Source organism: Anticarsia gemmatalis, chromosome 6 (assembly GCF_050436995.1).
Source record: "Anticarsia gemmatalis isolate Benzon Research Colony breed Stoneville strain chromosome 6, ilAntGemm2 primary, whole genome shotgun sequence".
Classification (NCBI taxonomy): domain Eukaryota; kingdom Metazoa; phylum Arthropoda; class Insecta; order Lepidoptera; family Erebidae; genus Anticarsia; species Anticarsia gemmatalis.
In genome coordinates this window covers 2712893-2730942 of record NC_134750.1, presented here as the reverse complement: position 1 = coordinate 2730942, position 18050 = coordinate 2712893, and the positions used below count along the sequence as shown (strand labels likewise).

The window sequence follows — 18050 nt, the reverse complement described above, 5'->3', positions numbered from 1 at the left end:
GGGCTATCACCAAGTTTCGAGGGTACGTGGAAGGATCAAAAGTGATCGTCAAGACCGATCACCAACCTCTACGCTGGCTCATGAGCTTGAAGTCACCCACCGGTCGACTAGCGAGATGGGCGTTGACTTTACAAGCCTACGACCTACAAATTGAATATACCCCGGGAAAAGTCAATGTGATTGCTGACGCCTTGAGCCGCCCCGCCTGTTGCGAAGAGAACCCAGGTGGTTGTGAAGTGTGCCTAGTAACTGTCGATATGCCACACAGAAAGCCTGAGGACGTCCGCGTCAATCAACTGAAAGATCCCGAGCTGAAGAAAATAATAGAAGACTTAGAAGCAACCGACGACCCCTTTAGGGGGAGGAGCTGGTCAGAAAGAGGATACCTAATGTCAGACGGTGTTTTGTATCGCTGCACACCTGAACCTGATGACGCCGATGCCGCTTGCCTGGTTGTTCCTGAACACGAGAGAGAGGGCATTCTCGCAGATCTCCACGACGCCCCTACCGCAGGACACCTGGGCACCGAACGGACCTTACAACGCATCAGAGCTCGGTACTTCTGGCCAGGGATGAGAAGCTTCGTATCTAATTACCTGAAACAATGCACTGCTTGCCAACGTTATAAAGTAGACAACCGCAAACCTGCAGGACTCTTACAGACCCCGGCACCGGCCCGACGATTCGAAGTAGTAGCCGTCGACCTGTTCGGCCCTTTGCCCAGGACATCGAAAGGTAATCGCTGGATTTTAATTTTAGAAGACATATGCTCCCACTGGGTTGAGCTATTTCCTCTGGAGAACGCGACAAGCGTTGAGTGCGCTCATACCTTGATCTCGGAGGTCTTCTTAAGATTCGGAGTCCCGCGCAGGATGGTTAGTGACAATGGAGTGCAATTCGTCGCCGAAGTGATGCAACAGGTTTGCCACGTAATGGGTATTAAACAGTCCCTTACTCCGTTGTATCACCCCGAAGCGAACCCCGTAGAGCGGAAGAATAGAGACCTAAAGCCGCAACTGGCCATATTGGTGGGAAAAGACCATGCCTCGTGGGATACTCACCTCGCAGCCATAAGGTTCGCGATGAACTCTGCGACCACCGCGAGCACTGGATTTTCACCTGCCTATCTTACCTTTGGGAGGGAACTGCGTACGCCTTCGGATGTCATTGCCGATATGAAGACCATCGTAGACAATGATAATTTCGTGCACAACATCACTCCTTATCTCCGCAAGTTGTCAACCGTGCTGCTCGACGCCAGAGAAACCCATGAACGTGTCCAATACACGCAAAAGAAGTATGCAGACGAAGGCAGAAGACCTCCGCCGGACTACAACGTAGGTGACCTGGTATTACTAAAGACGCAAGGATTGAACAATGTGGGCCCAGGGCAATCCGTGAAGTTCATACCACGGAGGGATGGCCCCTACCGCATTAAGGAAGTGGTGAGCCCTACCACTTACACTATCGAAGGAATCGACAGAGGAGAGCATGTCGGTCGTTATCACGTCTCTCACCTCACACCGTATGTAGGCGATGTAGTCACCCCGGTCAGACCGAAACGTAGACGCGGTCGGCCGCGTAGATACGAATGCTAGTACAAACGCGAGGACGCTTAGTTTGAACTAGAGGGGGAGTGTGTAACGCGAGAACGTTTCCGAACGTTCGCCATAACGGTTGAACATTTCCGAATGTTCGCCGGTCTCGCTCGCGTCCGGTTCCGCCACGCCATACCACGCGTCGCTCGCCGCTCGGGCAGTCAGTCGGCCTACCTCGCTCGAACGCGGCGCATACGCACGCGCTCTCGTATTAGATTGTAACCTTATTGTAATCTCTTATAAGTTAATGTAAATTTCTGTACAGTGTCGCCTTACTCGAATATACCTTGTTGCTACTAAACGTCGAAAGAACTTTATTTAACAACCTCCCTTATATGGGTAAATAAAGTAATATAGGTGTTTTTTATTAGTTTTATCATTTGAATTATTATATTTTTCTTTTCCAAAAGACCACCTACGTGGTAAGAGTAGTATTTAGGTAGGAACTTTATTAACATAAGCACGGTATAAGATTTTCCTATTTGAAAAACAAGCAAAGGGTCTAATCCTGACTGGTCCTTACTTACTTATGTTCTTAACATAAATATGGTTAGAGTATTGAATATAGGAAAGTTACCTAGTTGAAATATGACAGACTTTAATCAAGCATATTTTCTGTCGTCTAAGAATGAAAGCTAACTAAAAATCTGAACCCACACGTCCCTTCGCGTGGGATGTCGAAGAATATATCAAATTTGGGACGGATAGACCATTGCACTATTTTCACTTCAATACACTATTTTTAAATCATGTGTGTATATTCATAACCAGCGCAGAATTCCGATACAATCGAACATTCATGAACTTTACGTCTTAATATCGGCTTTTATAACCGCGTGCACAAATTTGATAGGATATGATAAGGAAGTCTGCTGTTATATCTGTAGACTAAACGTTGCAGACTAGAAGCAATCTTATGTCAAAGGAATAAGATCTAAAATCTAATGATTTGATGGCAGACGTTCATCAATAGGGAATATGCGTGTATTTTTTTTATTTCTTTAAATGATAATTTACATCATTATATGAACGTAAAAAAGCTAAACAGCTAAAAAAAAACGAAATTTAGCTCGAAATAAATAGTTTTAAAATAGTAGGCTGATTTCATCATTTTAAACGACCGCCATTTTGGCGCGCTTGACGTGACGTCAAAGTCTATAATAGCAATCAACTAGTGAATAGCTACAAACGTGTTTCGGCCTCTATTTTATGAAATTATTTTGTTTTATTTCAATTACACAATGCAGGAGTGCAGTAAACCAACTTTCAAGTACTGTATCGTGCCCTTATGTAAAAATACAAATAAAAATGCACCAAATAAAGTGTTTTTTCTTGTACCAAGAGGTGCTGCAGTAAGGAAAAAATGGTGTAGAATCATGAAAAGAGACATGATATCTCCATCAACTTGTTTATATTGTTGTGAAGACCATTTCGACGTAAGTATTCATTCCATTTTATGTACAAATTGTTTATTTATCTACTAAACTTTGCTAGTGCCCACATTATAACCTCTTGCATTACAACCTTGCTTGAAAAAGGCCCTATGTTCAAAGGTTTGGTACAATTACGACCACTTGACTGACTGAAACCCAGTGACACTGAACAGAATTCTAGAATTTCAATATATTTGTGCACAAAAATGCCTATTGCAAACTAATATTATTTTAACAACTCTTATATGCACTATTTATCCGTTTCACATTTAATTTCATGTTTTATTTTTTGTTTTTCAGTTAGAAGAGGATACAGCTAATTATATTGAGTGCAAAATAATGAATTTGCAAGAAAAACACAAAACTGTATTAAGATTGAAGAAAGGTATCCTACCTCACAAATTCCAATGTCAAAAGGATACTGAAACCCAGCCATCGTTGGAGAGAAAGAAGCTTACAAAAAGAGAAACATAAAGAAATAATTGAAGAAGCTTTATCCGCACCACCCGCTAAACAAAGTGTTAGCACTACAAAGCTAACTGATTTGTCACAAATTGATCAGATGGAAGCAAGTACAAGTGCATCTTCATCTCAGGTGAACATAGAAGATATAAAAATGAAAAACCTCTGTGAAGCTGGTTGCAGCACTTCATTATCTACTGAGAAGATGTATGTTGACAAAGCTGTTCAAGTGAATAGTAAAATCTATTACAGGAGTAAAGGTGTTAATGTAAATTTGTGTGCCAAGACAAAAAATACAGCGGTATCTCCATTTCCTATTCCTAGTACAGAAGTATCAACATCTCCTTTAAAAATAGCTCAAATTAAAAGAATATTATCTAAATAATGCGTGGAGAATTGAATAAACATAATATTTATTATGTAATTACCTTGCTGCTTTCACCCCTTTTATTTCAGTAGACGTAAAATCCAGGTTTGATGCAAAAAACGTGGTCATCATAAACACAACAATTTTCGGGAGATTGTCCGATTGTGCTTTGACGAAACCAATATCTGTCATTTTTCTGTAAGTCTTTTGACTTTATTTTTACGAAAAAAATGTAATATAACTTCAATATTTACTTCAAATCACAATAAAACGGAATTAAATCGTTAACAGCACAGAACTGAGAACAGTATTATTTGTTATTATAGACTTTGACGTCACAACTCGTTCCGACCAATAGCGTTGCGTTTCAGCTCATTTGAATTTTTCTCGTATTTTTTGCACTTTTTATTTCATAATTTCTAATTCAAAACGTAATTATATTAAAAAATATTAACGTGTACGCAATTCTTAGGCAATAAACTTTAGGAAAAAAAATATTTGAGCGTTATTTGAATCTTACGCATATTCCCTATTCTGCAAGCGACATGTTTGCAATCACCTATTTCCTTTTTAACAAAATTTGTCTTGTCTTTCTCTTTAGTATAGAGTTAGGTACTTTAACCAAATTAATTTTGATTCAAAATGCTGGGCTATGATTAGAACTCTTTTGTCTGGAATAAGTAATGATGATATTCGCTTGCAAATTACACTAGTGAGTTGGTTCTGCTTCTTTTATGAGGAAATAGTAACGCACATTAAGCATTATTGCTTGGAAATTACGCATAGGTACCTACCTACCTACCTACCTACAATGGGGAAAACTCCATCGACATTCATTCCAATCGTAAGTCTCAATAGTTAAAAGTCAGGTTGTATTTCTTTAACAAAACATGGGCAATGAAGAAATTCAATTGCATTAATCAGGAGGCAATTTTCTAAGCATTTTGTGGTCGTAATTCTGTGAATGGAACTGCTGTTTTCTGTTACAAACAAATGACTAGGTTTTGAAGTAGGTATCTATACCTACGTGATCGTGAACTCAATCTAGACCCACTACACCTTACTATAGGTGTTACTTTACATTAGGTTCTGAAAGAAAAGCCAGATGGCAACAGACATAACAGTCACCTGAGAAGTCACGTGTTCCAGCCAATCATGCACCTGCACACGCATTTTCTACCACACACTAGTGCATAAACGCATTCACGCACACTAACACATAGCGGACGATAGTTACTACTAACGATAGAGGGTTCCGTCTAGACTTCAAAGAAAACCTATCGAAATGAAAACCTCTTTTGTCGTTCACCATTGCATATTGCAGTAATAAACACGAAGGCTTGTTTTTCGAGGCCAAGGCCACAAGTTATTCTGCCTAAAGCACGTAACAATATTTAAATGACGCAAGATAAATATAATAGACGCTCGATATTCTAGTCAAAATAATCGATCGTTAAAGATCACATGTTATCTTTTTATTTGCGTAAATGAACTCGTATATGTTTGTACAGATTATGCAAGAAACACCGAATGTGGTGTGTGTTTTTAACAATAATTAAGATGTAATGTCATTTACTAGAACATAAATGAGGAAATAATGAACGTAATTAATATGGACTTATCTATAGAAGAACTAAAAATGCTTACTTGCCTACCTTTACCTTGTTGCTACGTCAACCAAAACCCTCTCTAGGGGCTTAATTTTTTTTTTTTGCATTCATTGAATCAATTACTAATAAACAACCAGCCCTCGTCTTAGCAGAATTGCTACTTTTTCAGGTTTACCCTCAACTTCATATTAATCACTAATTACTCGGTTACTTATTAAGGTCTGGTTGCACAACATCTAGATAATAAACGACATAGCATTAAGATATAATTTTCAACATACTTATACTCTACCTAGTAGATAGACTATCCAACACTCTGTCACAAGCTGTGAAACTGGCCCTAACAGTGTACCACAAACAAGTCTCACTAAATAATAATCCCTATTTCCTCATTGGCACATACACAACTAAATATTTACAGGTATCGCCTTGAATATTTTACATGCCTAAACCCCAAGCCACACTGTCTCATGACAGTAATGACTAATTACATTGCATACTACAGCTAGGTCAGCTAGTTGGCCATTAGTAAGTTGTCAATACATTTCAACAATTCACTAGGACACTTTCATTGATGATTGAAACTTGGCAATGTATTGAGTTCTTTAGTAAATGCTAGTACTTGAATATCTTGAGATTGTCTTGAGTTTGTAGCATTTCAATAATTGATATTTAGAGTGGTGCATTAACATTTGTATAAAAAATTACTATTTTAGAATAAGGAATGAATATTTGATAGAAATAGGATAAAGATGGTATGGTTCTATGAACTCTAGCTATTTGTTGTGGTCAGGAACTAGCACACACAGTTGCGAGACTAGTCGCAATGAATGTAGTGAGGCACTAATTTTGACCACATTTTTACTGGATACATCATTGGGAATATACTGTAATATTGATCTTCAGAATATAATTATTTAGTATACATGAATATATTTTAGCATCAGGAATAAAACTATTGACAATCTTTTGACTCTAAAACAATAAATTAGGATAACTTTTCAGTTATCTCTATCCAGGTTTTGTTTCAATAAAAGTAATGAAGAGCTTTTTTCTTGTGTAATAATACATAGTGTAAAATGTATGGTGATCAATAAATTTTGTCACAAGATTTGCAGATATTAAAAGTTTAAATAGGACACTGACTGATAAGCAGTCACGTCTTCATTATACAAATGTGTGTAGATTAGATATCTGCCGTTGAGATAATATTTACTACATTTTATTTCCAGCCACTTTTGGCAAGCAAGTAAAGGTCAAGCAAGGTCACAGAGATTACTCATGATACATATAGGTTATATTTTAACCATTAAACTTTAAGTATGATGATATAGCTTGTTTTATGAACAAAATATTTTTATACTATAGTTAGATAGTTATATATGGCCTCTAATGCACAATTTCATCTTAACATATTCTAGACAAGCGTCAAACACAAGTAATAATTAACAATAATAATGAAACCTTGAATTGTTGTGAGTGATAACACCCATTCATAATTAAATATATTATAACAAGCATGTGCAAACAATAATTTATTCTAGGGCCTAGATAATAGAAAGCAATGGCCGATTTATAACAGAAAGGTTGTTTTTAATTGCAACTTAAATATCAATAATGATAAACTATAATTATTAATACAATTACCAATAGTACTTTATAAAAAAATAAGCATAAGAAATTGAATTCAAACCATGTTTTGATGAAGTTAGGGCATATTTTCCAATAAGAACAACACTATTATCACCAATTTGAGACCACAAATCACAAACACATTTAAATTAAGAACAGATCAATTAAAACCTGTTTACAGAATCTACAGACACAAAATATTTTTTTTTAAATAAGTTACCCGGCGAGTTGTTGTCATTTTGTTGTGAAGAATCCTATTGAACTGAAGTGATGGCCATCATTCAGTTGACGTAATAGATAAGACTAACATTATCATTGTGTACTCAAGCAATATAGAATATTTCACATGGTCTTATCTTATATAGGTATGTTTCTTCATTCAAGACTGACATGTAATTTGTAAATAAAGTTACTGCATTTATAAATACAGCATTTCATTAAACGGTGAGTTGCATTATATTTTTTATTTTTAAATTATAAATATCACCAAAAATATATTTTTAACCTGCCTGAATTGTGGTAATTACTTGTTATTTTTTATTTCCTACTAAAAAGGTCACAGAGGTTAGGTTGGTTATCTAACATTATCTTGAACTAAGAGTGAAAATACATGAATATGGAAAGAAACTGGATTTTATCTCAATGTTTGAGCAAAGCAATCAGGTGTTGTCGGTATGTGAAGGTCGCAAAGACGCATAGTGACGTACCAATGCAGTTGAAGGGCGGACAAATCAAGGGCATACGGTTAAAAAATAACCATCGCATGTCAACAAAATCGAGTCCCAATTATAATATACATTCAACCTTTTATTATAGTTAAAAACTTACCCACCTCTTGACAGCTGGCCTGAGTTAATACAGAGCTCAACAAAGATTTAAACATTACAGTGTTTTTTTAGTCACAACACGATTTTTTGGATATAAAACTGAAGTGTTTAAGTCGGCAACTATTTTATAAAGTACGTTTGCCCTGATAACACGTCACTATACATAAAAATGTTACAAAATCTATTTTTGTTAGACACGCACAGTGCTCATGATCGCCTCAGCCGCCCGGCTATGATTATGCCGAAATGTTTAAAAGCTCTATTGTTTATACGATAACCTAAAAGATATTTGCACTCTTCAACTTAGCCGCACAGCGCAACTTTTTTTTGCAAATTTTGACGTAATAGTGATGTGGTCTCGTCGGTGATAACATAATTTATGTTGCATTGTTTTTCCGTAAGGCAATATTATGTAATTTCAACGGGGATGATTTTTTACTCTTTATTCAATCTTGGTAATAAGGTTCGGTTACAGATTGATGTCGATCATTGTTGACCGATACATGCATAATGATATTTTAGAATTATTTTATTATTCTACTTACCGACTGAAATTAAATACGATTTATCCTAGGGCACACAAAGTAATATTAATTGTTTCAATTAAAGCAATCTACTTCTAAAAAATACATTTCTATAATAATTTCTAGTTTATTACTTATAACGAAGATAAATTCATGATTTATGATAGTCTAATATTTTCTAATTTTATATCCGTAAATGCACTATAATCGATTTAAGAATCCTTTTATTACAATAAAATTATTGTCAATAGTTTTCCTTGTTATTCCCTCGATTGTGCGTTGCCTTCCATAGTAGCACGTATAAAATAAATTATGAGATCTTGTTTCTTAAAAATATTAATTTATTAATCATGACAGTTATGTCTATTTTTTACAATTTTATGGTTTTGAAGGGATCGTTCAGAAATTCTTGGGTATAAGCCCCTACCCTATTAGTTGCTTGCTTGCTATCAATGCTCTCTACCAGACAACGTAATTACAAGTTCTATCTCTAGATGGCGTTACTTATACATTGCAAATTATTGGTTACTTAAGTTAAGCACACAGTTTGGGATAATTATGTGTATGATAATACATGTAATAATAAATCAGGAGTTAATTCTATTCTTTAACATATAGTTAAATTTCGTTTGCCCTGTTGGAAGCAATCAGCGACTTTAGCGCCATTCTAATATTCAACATTTAGGTAGGTAGGTATATTCTCCTCTAAAACATTCTTCAAACTACACAGACTTTTGAAAGTAATCATAGACTTAAACAAATATGCTCAAAACTGATTTGAGAATTAATAACTAAAACACTGAAACCACAATATTTACATATTAAACGTAAACAAAACGAACAATTAAATAAAAACCACAAGCGCCTACCAATTCATTATGCGCAAATACACAAAGTACCAGTATCCCAGTATTTTTGTATGAACTCGTTTTAAATAGCAATAATGGGTCTCGAATGTATCAATATAATTATTATTAAATGATATATTTAGAGCTTTAGACTGTTCTATAATAAAACTCTGCGATGTTTGTTTATTTACTAGGCATAGCTGTTTGTTTGTACAATTTTTTATTTAAAGATGTCTTAATTACCTAACTCTATCGTACATAAAGTCTAGACTAAATAGAAAAAATCCTTTACAACCAAACTTAAAACAAGATTCCTTTTTACATCAAAGTTAAAGTTTACGTCTTAGTAAATACCTACTTGTGTGATAATTTGTTTGCTAAAATATTTAGTAGCTATAACATTAGATATAACACAATCAATAGGCTTTAATTGACGTTAAATATCCGTGAGAACTTTGCCTGCCACTACATTGCTTCTAGTTCCAGTTTTGCGGATTACGATTCGAATTTCGAATAATAAGTTCGTTAGCGGATACGCTGTTGCGGTCGCGACTGCAAACAAATGCACGTCACTATTTCGCTTCGGGCCTGCAAAATACGGCGGGAATCATTGCGTTCATATTGCCAATGGAATTTGAACTTTAAATGTATCGAAGTAGGGTTTAATTTAATTTATTGGTAGTCACAGATGCTTTTCCAGTTTATCGGTACAGCATAGTGCTACTTGCTACAATGTAAATCACCCTTGTATACGACTTCCGAATTTGAATTTTCCAATGGTACCAACATTGGAATTATTGCAGCTTTCACACTCAGCCCGGATGACAGTCATCAATCAACTGGACTAGCCTTTTCTTGTGCCTCTGTCTATTGGGAAAAATATATTTTCCTGAAAAAATATCTCTCATGTTACTGTTATTTAATGGTGGTCACGAACTATAATTATTCGGTATATGTATTTGTAAAATAAAAAATAATGTTATGTCTACTTATCTTTCAGCAAAGTAGTTATTCTCAGTGTCAAGCAAATTTTTAAGCCCCGTGATGACTGCATTGTAAAATTTATACCTAGTACTTGCAAGATATTAAGTTTGTAGCAACAAAATATTTAAATATGTTATCAGAACCCCAATTACGTATTGATTACAATATCAACTACTTAAATATGATTAACCGAAAGATACCTTGAAGGTAACCGGCCTTTAAACTTTGATAGAGGTCGCAAACTATCGTTTATATCCCTCGTGATTTCAGATATATCAATTTGCTTGCTTCGGTGACCCTAAAATATTAAGACCTTATTAAATAATATACCTTATTATTGCATTGATATGATATTTTTAAAATTTGTTGTAATTTTTTTTTGTATTTTTTCGGACCTTGTCATCTCATCTCTTGCTGGATTTCAACTAAGTAGGCACTACAAGTACTTTCAGCATCACGTCTTCAAATTGTTTAACTTATCAACCCTAACTGTGGATGAATTTCGCCAAGAAAGGCTAAACCAATTTGGATAAAATTTAGTAAATTGACAGATTTTAGTCCAAGAAAGGAATAAGCAATATTATTCAAGAGCAGTAATTTTTCAGTGATTACAAACAATAAAGATACAAAATTGATAGATACTCAAAAGCCAAGCATAAAGATACGCAAACCGGCCACTCTATATTCTACCTACACATGTAGTAAACAACAAAATTTAAGCACCCAACCGGTAAACAGTTTTATAAAGATTTTTATGCACTGTTGAGCTCCTCAGAAATTCTATTACTACACAGCAAAGTATAGACATTAAATATTTTATACAATGCAATGCCTAAGTGCATTGAACGTAGAGGCTTACGCTATTCTGGGTTGCTTGTACGCAATTTCCATAATAATATTCAATAAACGCTGTAAAGGGGACTTTTCGAATATGCTTTCAGTCCACCTCCTTTATGTCTTAACTGGTATTATAGTAGGAATATGGAGTTGTTCGTAAGAAGCTTGTTTGACGTATTAAAGTTTGTAAACGGTGTTACGAGTTGCGCGTAGATTTGGGTTTTTTTGGATTGACGGAAATAGTAGTCGTTCTAGTTGATGTTTGAATTAATTGCTTATTCTAAGATTTCTAATTGATTTTAATACTAGGATTACTCTACGACCCTAGGATTAGCCGTAAGATCGGACTAGGACTTACTTTAGGGCGATGTTTTTGTTGTAGTCATGGAATACTTTTGGTATTAGGGGCTGATAAGTGGGTTGAGAAACTTTAAAGACAAAAAATTTAAATAATAATATTATTTATTTTTCCTATTGATGTTGGACATAGACAAGGCATTACTTAAAGCCTATTCTAGAGGCAACTGCTCCGTAAATGGCAATAATCTCGCCTATTACATAGGACTGAAAATCGTGATTGGCTAAATTGGCCGGTGCAAACCTAAGGGCACGTAGTACCGTAGTTTCGTGCTAGTTCAATATTGGTACTGGCTGCCTTTCGGGGTGACAAGAAAACTAGTTGGTATTTAGTACTGTATTAGAAACTAGGAACAGTAGTTGCAGTGGCAATAGAACTCGGCATGTTAGTACTTTGGAGGGCAAATAAAAAGATCCCTAATTTATGTAATTCAAGATTATAGTCGTTAAATCTAGTCAGGTCTTAGGATGGCTTCAGCAAGTAGGTTACTTCCCAGATGAAAGAAAGAAACATGTTTTGTTAAAATGTGAAAAAATGCCTAATTTAAGAAAATATTTTGGAAAAACAAAGCAAAACTAGAACGTATTCGTTCGTGTAATGTATAGATTTAAACCAGTTCTCCACTGACGCGTAACAGCCTACGACTCCCTATTTTACACTAGCACGCAGCACTACACTCAATGTTTGCCGATTAGAAAGAGAACAAAACACCAATCCGATACATCTATCCCTTTCTAACGATACGTTTGTAAATACAGCGTAGATTGAGCGCAATGGGTAACTATTGATGCACGTTTAAATGCCATCATTTTTTTTTCACGCTACGATGATACGCTTCAATGGGCGAAGGCTTTTATTTATGGTTGATTTGGTTGCCGTTCGTTAACTCGAACATTTGCAATTCAAATTTTAATTTCGGACAAATATTATTACGTAAATACGTATGAGAAAAATACGACAGATTTTTTGGAAATTAAGGTGACCTACGCTCTTTGTCAAATAAAACCAGACATGAAACCTTATTTTTGCTTAATTAGGCTAGCAAAAATTTGTGTTTGCAATTTGGGTTGCATTTAAAATTTTTATTTTTTGTATAAATGTGATAACCAAAATATTCAGACATCGAATCCATTTTCTGGATTACGCATTAATATCATTCTAGGAGGCACTGGTAAAAGTATTATTTCGTTTTCCCAATTCAAGTTTATGTCTCTACTCTTTTATCATTTTCTCGTGAGTCCGTCTCCGTTCAGCTCAGTTCCTCAACAGTCCTGTTTATAGTTTTTTGTACACACACACATGATGAGTCCTATTAACAGGTATCTACTTCATGTGACGAGAAATCTTTTCACGTGAACAAGATTAGTATAAAATGTAGTATAAAATGTTCAACTTTATACCTCAGACAATCTAGATCACAACTTCTTTGAATGAATCCGGCAAAAGTCGCAAAAGTAATAAGACAAGTATATAAAAAGGTCAGTGGTGTGTCTAGTCGCAAGTAGAGCTCGGCTCGAGTAAATAAATCGAATTTGCTTGTCTCCCAGCACGAAGTTTCTTTGCACAAAGGTTGAACTATGAAGTTAGCAAAGTTTCTATTATTCCACGCCGGGATAGCGTAGATCTTGGATTTCGTTGTACAATCTAAATGGAAATTCGTTTTACATTTCTGATTTTAGAGTAGTTTTATTTTTTTTTTTAATTACTTTTTGCTGATTAATGTTCGTGGAACTGGCAAATGTGTTATAGCTAAACTAAGCTTATAAATTAGAGAGTTTATCTGCGTGTTATGCTTTTATGGTCAAATTACTGAATGGATTGTGATGAAGTTGAGTCTTAAGGTGAAGATCTGAGATCAAACAATAGATATTTTTTGCTTAGATTTGACTTCATAGAATTTAATTCGATACCAGTTTGAAGCAATATCTGCTGCATTACAGGGATATTAGAAATTTGAAAATTTTGCCATCAGAAAAGAGTTCAGTTACGGGTAGAGATAGGTATAATATTTTCTCCTACTGTTGCCTTTATCCGTAAGTCACGCTTAACGATATTAAATACTTAGTCAAAGTCAAATATTCTTTATTTCATAAACTTTAACAAGTATTTGAAATCGTCAAAATATTTTTTATCTACCACCGTTTCGGAAAAGCTGTTGCTCGTGAGAAGAAACGGCAAGAAACTCACGGCTTGCTCTTTTTAAATGTCAATATTTCCAAATTAATAACAAGTAATACTTATCTACATATTTACACATACAATTGAGCCCATTGAGAAATGGATATTAATATAGTTTATAAAAAGAGACATAATATATGATACAAGGAACCTGTGTTGGTACATTGATAATACTTTTATTCCACGAATCATAACACATAAGGCCATTAAATTCAAAATATTGCTTTAATTTTACTTTATTCAATAGCTCTATTTTATAACAGTTTTTAAGGCTGAAAATCGGAATAAATGAAAATGTTTTTTTTTGTTAATGCATACAATTTAAAATTTGGTTTTTATTTTTAGCAATGGTTTTATACTTAACCAAAAATATATAAATGTGAAGTCAGTTTTTTATCAATATTTTAGTAGATGATTAATTCGAACATACAAGTTTTAAGTTTACAAAAAATATTCTCGAATCGCAATTCGAATGATTTTGCCGGTTATTAAAATGATGAATTGATTTAAAAGGGCTACTGTTAAATTATTCTTAAATACTTTATACAGCAATCAGCCAGCTGTAACCAAAAACAAATCACAAAAGAGGTTAGGTACACGCGAATAAAAAAAGAAACAAATGTCAAATAGCAGTCATAAGTGTAGGACAGTCAACCCGTCGGCCGTTCGTTATTCTGTCGTCACAACCCGCACTAAACCCTTCAATGCATACAAAAAACTTCATTTTCAATATCCTGGCTGCTCGTCGACCGGCAATATGTCCCGGGTTGGGTACGGCTCTAAAACATATTTTATGTGTGCCTCGAAATCGTGAAGGGTTCACTATGGTTTATGGCCTGACTATCGCTTTAGATGTGCGGATGACCTAATTCAGTCATTCCTACGTACATATAACTACATATTGCGTCAAAAATATAGACACGTCACTTGTCAATTGTAAATGTAGAATTGTGTGCAACACAAATTATTAAATTTCCTATTTTATAATAGAAACACGAATATTATTTCCTTATAAAATATCCAAAATATAATATATGAACCCCTTTTCTCAACTTCCTCAAATATTATCAACACGGCAAACATAACAGAACCCATAATTACGTACAAGAAATCTTACGGAAGCTCCCGTAAGCAAACGAAAAAAATATTACACCCTGAAGGCATATTAATACACATGTAGCAATCTATTACGTCGTTCTAATCTTTATTACAATGTATTATATGAGAGTATCGACATCATTTTATGGCGTCCTGTATCCTGAGGGTGTAATTTTGAAATAACCCTGTTGCTATTTACGAGGGCCGAGCTTACAGCTATCAGAACATTAAAATTTATATTATAGACGTCCACGCCTCCGATTTTTGTTTTCATAGCACTTTTTTAAGAGGTTTTACGTGCTTTTATGTTTCTTCCGATTGTAAATTGGTGCTCGTTATATGAGTGTTCCGAGAGAGAAATACGAATTTTGTATGCTGAAGATTTTGAAGTGTTTAGGGAATTGCCATTCCGTTGCGATAACAAAATTTAAAACAAACGAGGCTGTTTAACGGTTAGCATTAATCTGATGTTTTCTTTTTGTTTCAGGGCGTAATCTCTTGACAATAACGAGCTACAAATATTAATAAATTAATCAAAATGGAGACTAATATCGCTCCCAGAGGTATGGTGGTGACTCCTCATCATCTAGCTACGCAGAGTGCTGTCGCAATCCTCAAGCAAGGTGGAACGGCCATAGAGGCAATGGTTTCTGCTGCGGCAACTGTAGCCGTGACGTATCCTCACATGAATAGTATAGGAGGAGACGGGTTTTGGCTAATCGTACCACCTAACGGTGACCCTATTGTCATCGAAGCATGCGGTGCTGCTGGGTCATTAGCAACACCTGAATTTTATAAGGAATTCGATAAAATCCCGTACAAGGGACCAAAAGCAGCCAATACGGTAGCTGGAACAATTGGTGGATGGGAAGAAGCTCTCAAGTACGTCACAGAATTAGGGTACTCAAGAATGTCCTTGTCCAAATTATTAGCCGACGCTATTAATTATGCTGAAGAAGGTTTCCCCGTGACAAAATCTCACTATAATAGTCTAAAAAATATACAAAGCAGAGGTAATATTTCACACGAGTTTTCAAAAGTTTTCCTCCCCGATGGAAAGTTACCCAAAGTTGGTGAGAGGTTTTGCCAAAAACAACTCGCTAAGACTCTGAAGCTACTGGCTGAAAATGGCCTAAACAGTTACTATAAAGGGGAACTGGCGAAATTGATAGCCGAAGACATGGCGTCGTTAGGGATGCCTATCACGGAATCAGATCTTGCAAACTACTCTCCGGTTAGGAAAGTTCCTTTACGATTATTGCACAGTCACGGGGAGATATTCAACACTCCGCCACCGACTCAAGGTTTAGTTTCGATGGCGATTCTCGGTGTTTTAGACAAGTTAGGCATTGATGGTCAACATGAGGGCCAATTTATTCACACTACAGTTGAAGCAACTAAACAAGCTTTTCAGTTGCGTGATCAGTACATAACTGACCCTCGTTACATGAAAGTTGATCCCAAATCATTGTTATCGAGTCATATGTTGTTCAAAATGGCTAAAGATATCAATTTTGATGTAGCATCCTCAGTTGGGCAAGGGAAAGGCCCTGGAGATACGATTTGGATGGGTGCAATGGATAATAAAGGGTTTTCGGTATCGTTTATTCAAAGCTTATACCATCAATTTGGAAGTGAAGTAGTTTTGCCTAAAACAGGAATCTTATGGCATAACAGAGGGTGTGCGTATACTCTTGAAAAGGATCATATTTTATCTTTGAAGCCTGGTAAGAAGCCTTTCCATACATTGAACCCTGCTGCTGCTCGGTTGCAAGATGGTCGTGTTATGATTTACGGGACCAGAGGCGGTGATGGACAATCTCAAACTCAAGCAGCGATCTTCCACAGATATGTGGTTCAGGGTCTCGGCTTGCAAGCGTCTGTAACAGCTCCGAGATGGCTGTACGGTAGAGTAGCTGGTGACGAAGACAGTTCTTTGAAGTTGGAAGGAAGATTTAGTGAAAAAACTATTAAATACTTGAAGGATCGTGGTCATGACATCGTTATGTACCCGGACTATTGCGAAACAATGGGAAATGCTGGGGCCTTGGTCAGGAATCCTGATGGTATGATGGAAGGAGCATTTGATCTGAGGAGTGATGGAAGCGCTGCTGGCTTTTAACTCATAATTACAAAATAAGACTTACTAGTATGCATTTATCTGTAGTTCATTAAGTTGGGAAAAATCTTGATTGAAAATTCATCTTTTGAAATTTTAAGAATAATATATAATAATAATATCAAGATTTGGGTACTTAGCAAGTTGTTGCTCAAAGTTATAATAGATTTTATATTTATGTTACCTTTTATACTTTTTGTTTTAGAATAAGACTGATTTTTCAGTGTACCTATATACTTATTTTTTACCTGTACTTAGATACTGAACTGTTTTCACTGAACTCAATTAACAAAGGAAATTTTACGTTCCCATTATTGCAAACTTTTTTTAATTCATCGCCTAAAGACAAGATGACTGAGGGGAACTTTTACAAAAGTTTTTACAAGCTGTCACAACCAAATGCAAAATTCAAATGGGAGGACATTTTCTATACCTCTTGCTCCTTTGTTTTTTCAAAAATACCGAAAGACATTGGTTAACTAGGAACAGTTTTAAATTAGACAATCTCTTTGAAATATACGTTTGGTTTCCGGAGCAGTGGTGGGCGATAATTCACATTTATTGGAAAGATAAGAGGACGAACAAAGACTGGGGGATGTAAATCAAAAATTGACGGTTTAAAATAATATCGCACTTGCACGTTCGTGATAAATAAAATTGTATTACAACAATGGTGCTTAAAAATTGAATATTAAAAGTTATCCGATTTATTATTTTTGAGATATTTTTGGTAATCGAAAAAATGAGTATTTTTGGAATTTTGTTATAGCTTTATCTGATTTCTGATTTAAACCAAAATTGAACGTTTATTTTTATTAATTTTATATTATTTACATTTTTATGTAATATTTCTTGAAATATATTTTTACGTTATTAATTTTGCTTATTTTTTTTGTGTTAAAACTACACGATTTTTCACGCTACACGCAGTATAAAATCCGCCTTATCATAATTTATTTTATTTTAAGTTCTTTGAACCAACACTAGTTAAATATAAAAACAATAGCTTTTGTTTAGTAAAATGAAAGTAGTAGAGTAATTAAATAGATAGTCTACTTCCGTGGATTAGTTAATTAAGGATCCTTGTTCAAGCTACTTCTAAGAAAAGAAAGGACAACTGAAGCAATCTAAATAAGTAAACTATAATTATACGAAACGATTTGAACAATACTTAT

At 35.1% G+C, this 18050-nt stretch overlaps 2 protein-coding genes across 9 annotated transcripts in view; one reads left to right on the top strand and one right to left on the bottom strand.

Annotated features, from left to right (window-relative positions):
• aralar1 (calcium-binding mitochondrial carrier protein aralar1) overlaps positions 1-8264 on the bottom strand; it is a 31380-nt gene extending 23116 nt beyond the window's left edge. For 3 of the 8 annotated variants that reach the window (XM_076115202.1, XM_076115203.1, XM_076115204.1), the window contains exon 1: positions 7935-8264. In XM_076115202.1, the coding sequence (XP_075971317.1) occupies positions 7935-7985 (51 nt within the window). In that variant the 5' untranslated portion in view covers positions 7986-8264. Of the gene's footprint in view, positions 1-7163; positions 7183-7322; positions 7464-7930 lie in introns of those variants that run through there. The other 5 variants (XM_076115209.1, XM_076115208.1, XM_076115206.1 and 2 more) reach the window with 5 other exon arrangements.
• Positions 7407-17744, top strand: LOC142973482 (oxamate amidohydrolase proenzyme-like). Its single transcript, XM_076115211.1, has 2 exons — positions 7407-7546; positions 15244-17744. Exon 2 carries the CDS (start codon positions 15295-15297, stop codon positions 16876-16878), a length of 1584 nt encoding a protein of 527 aa, XP_075971326.1. The 5' UTR covers positions 7407-7546; positions 15244-15294; the 3' UTR covers positions 16879-17744.
• Positions 17745-18050: the final 306 nt, after the last annotated feature.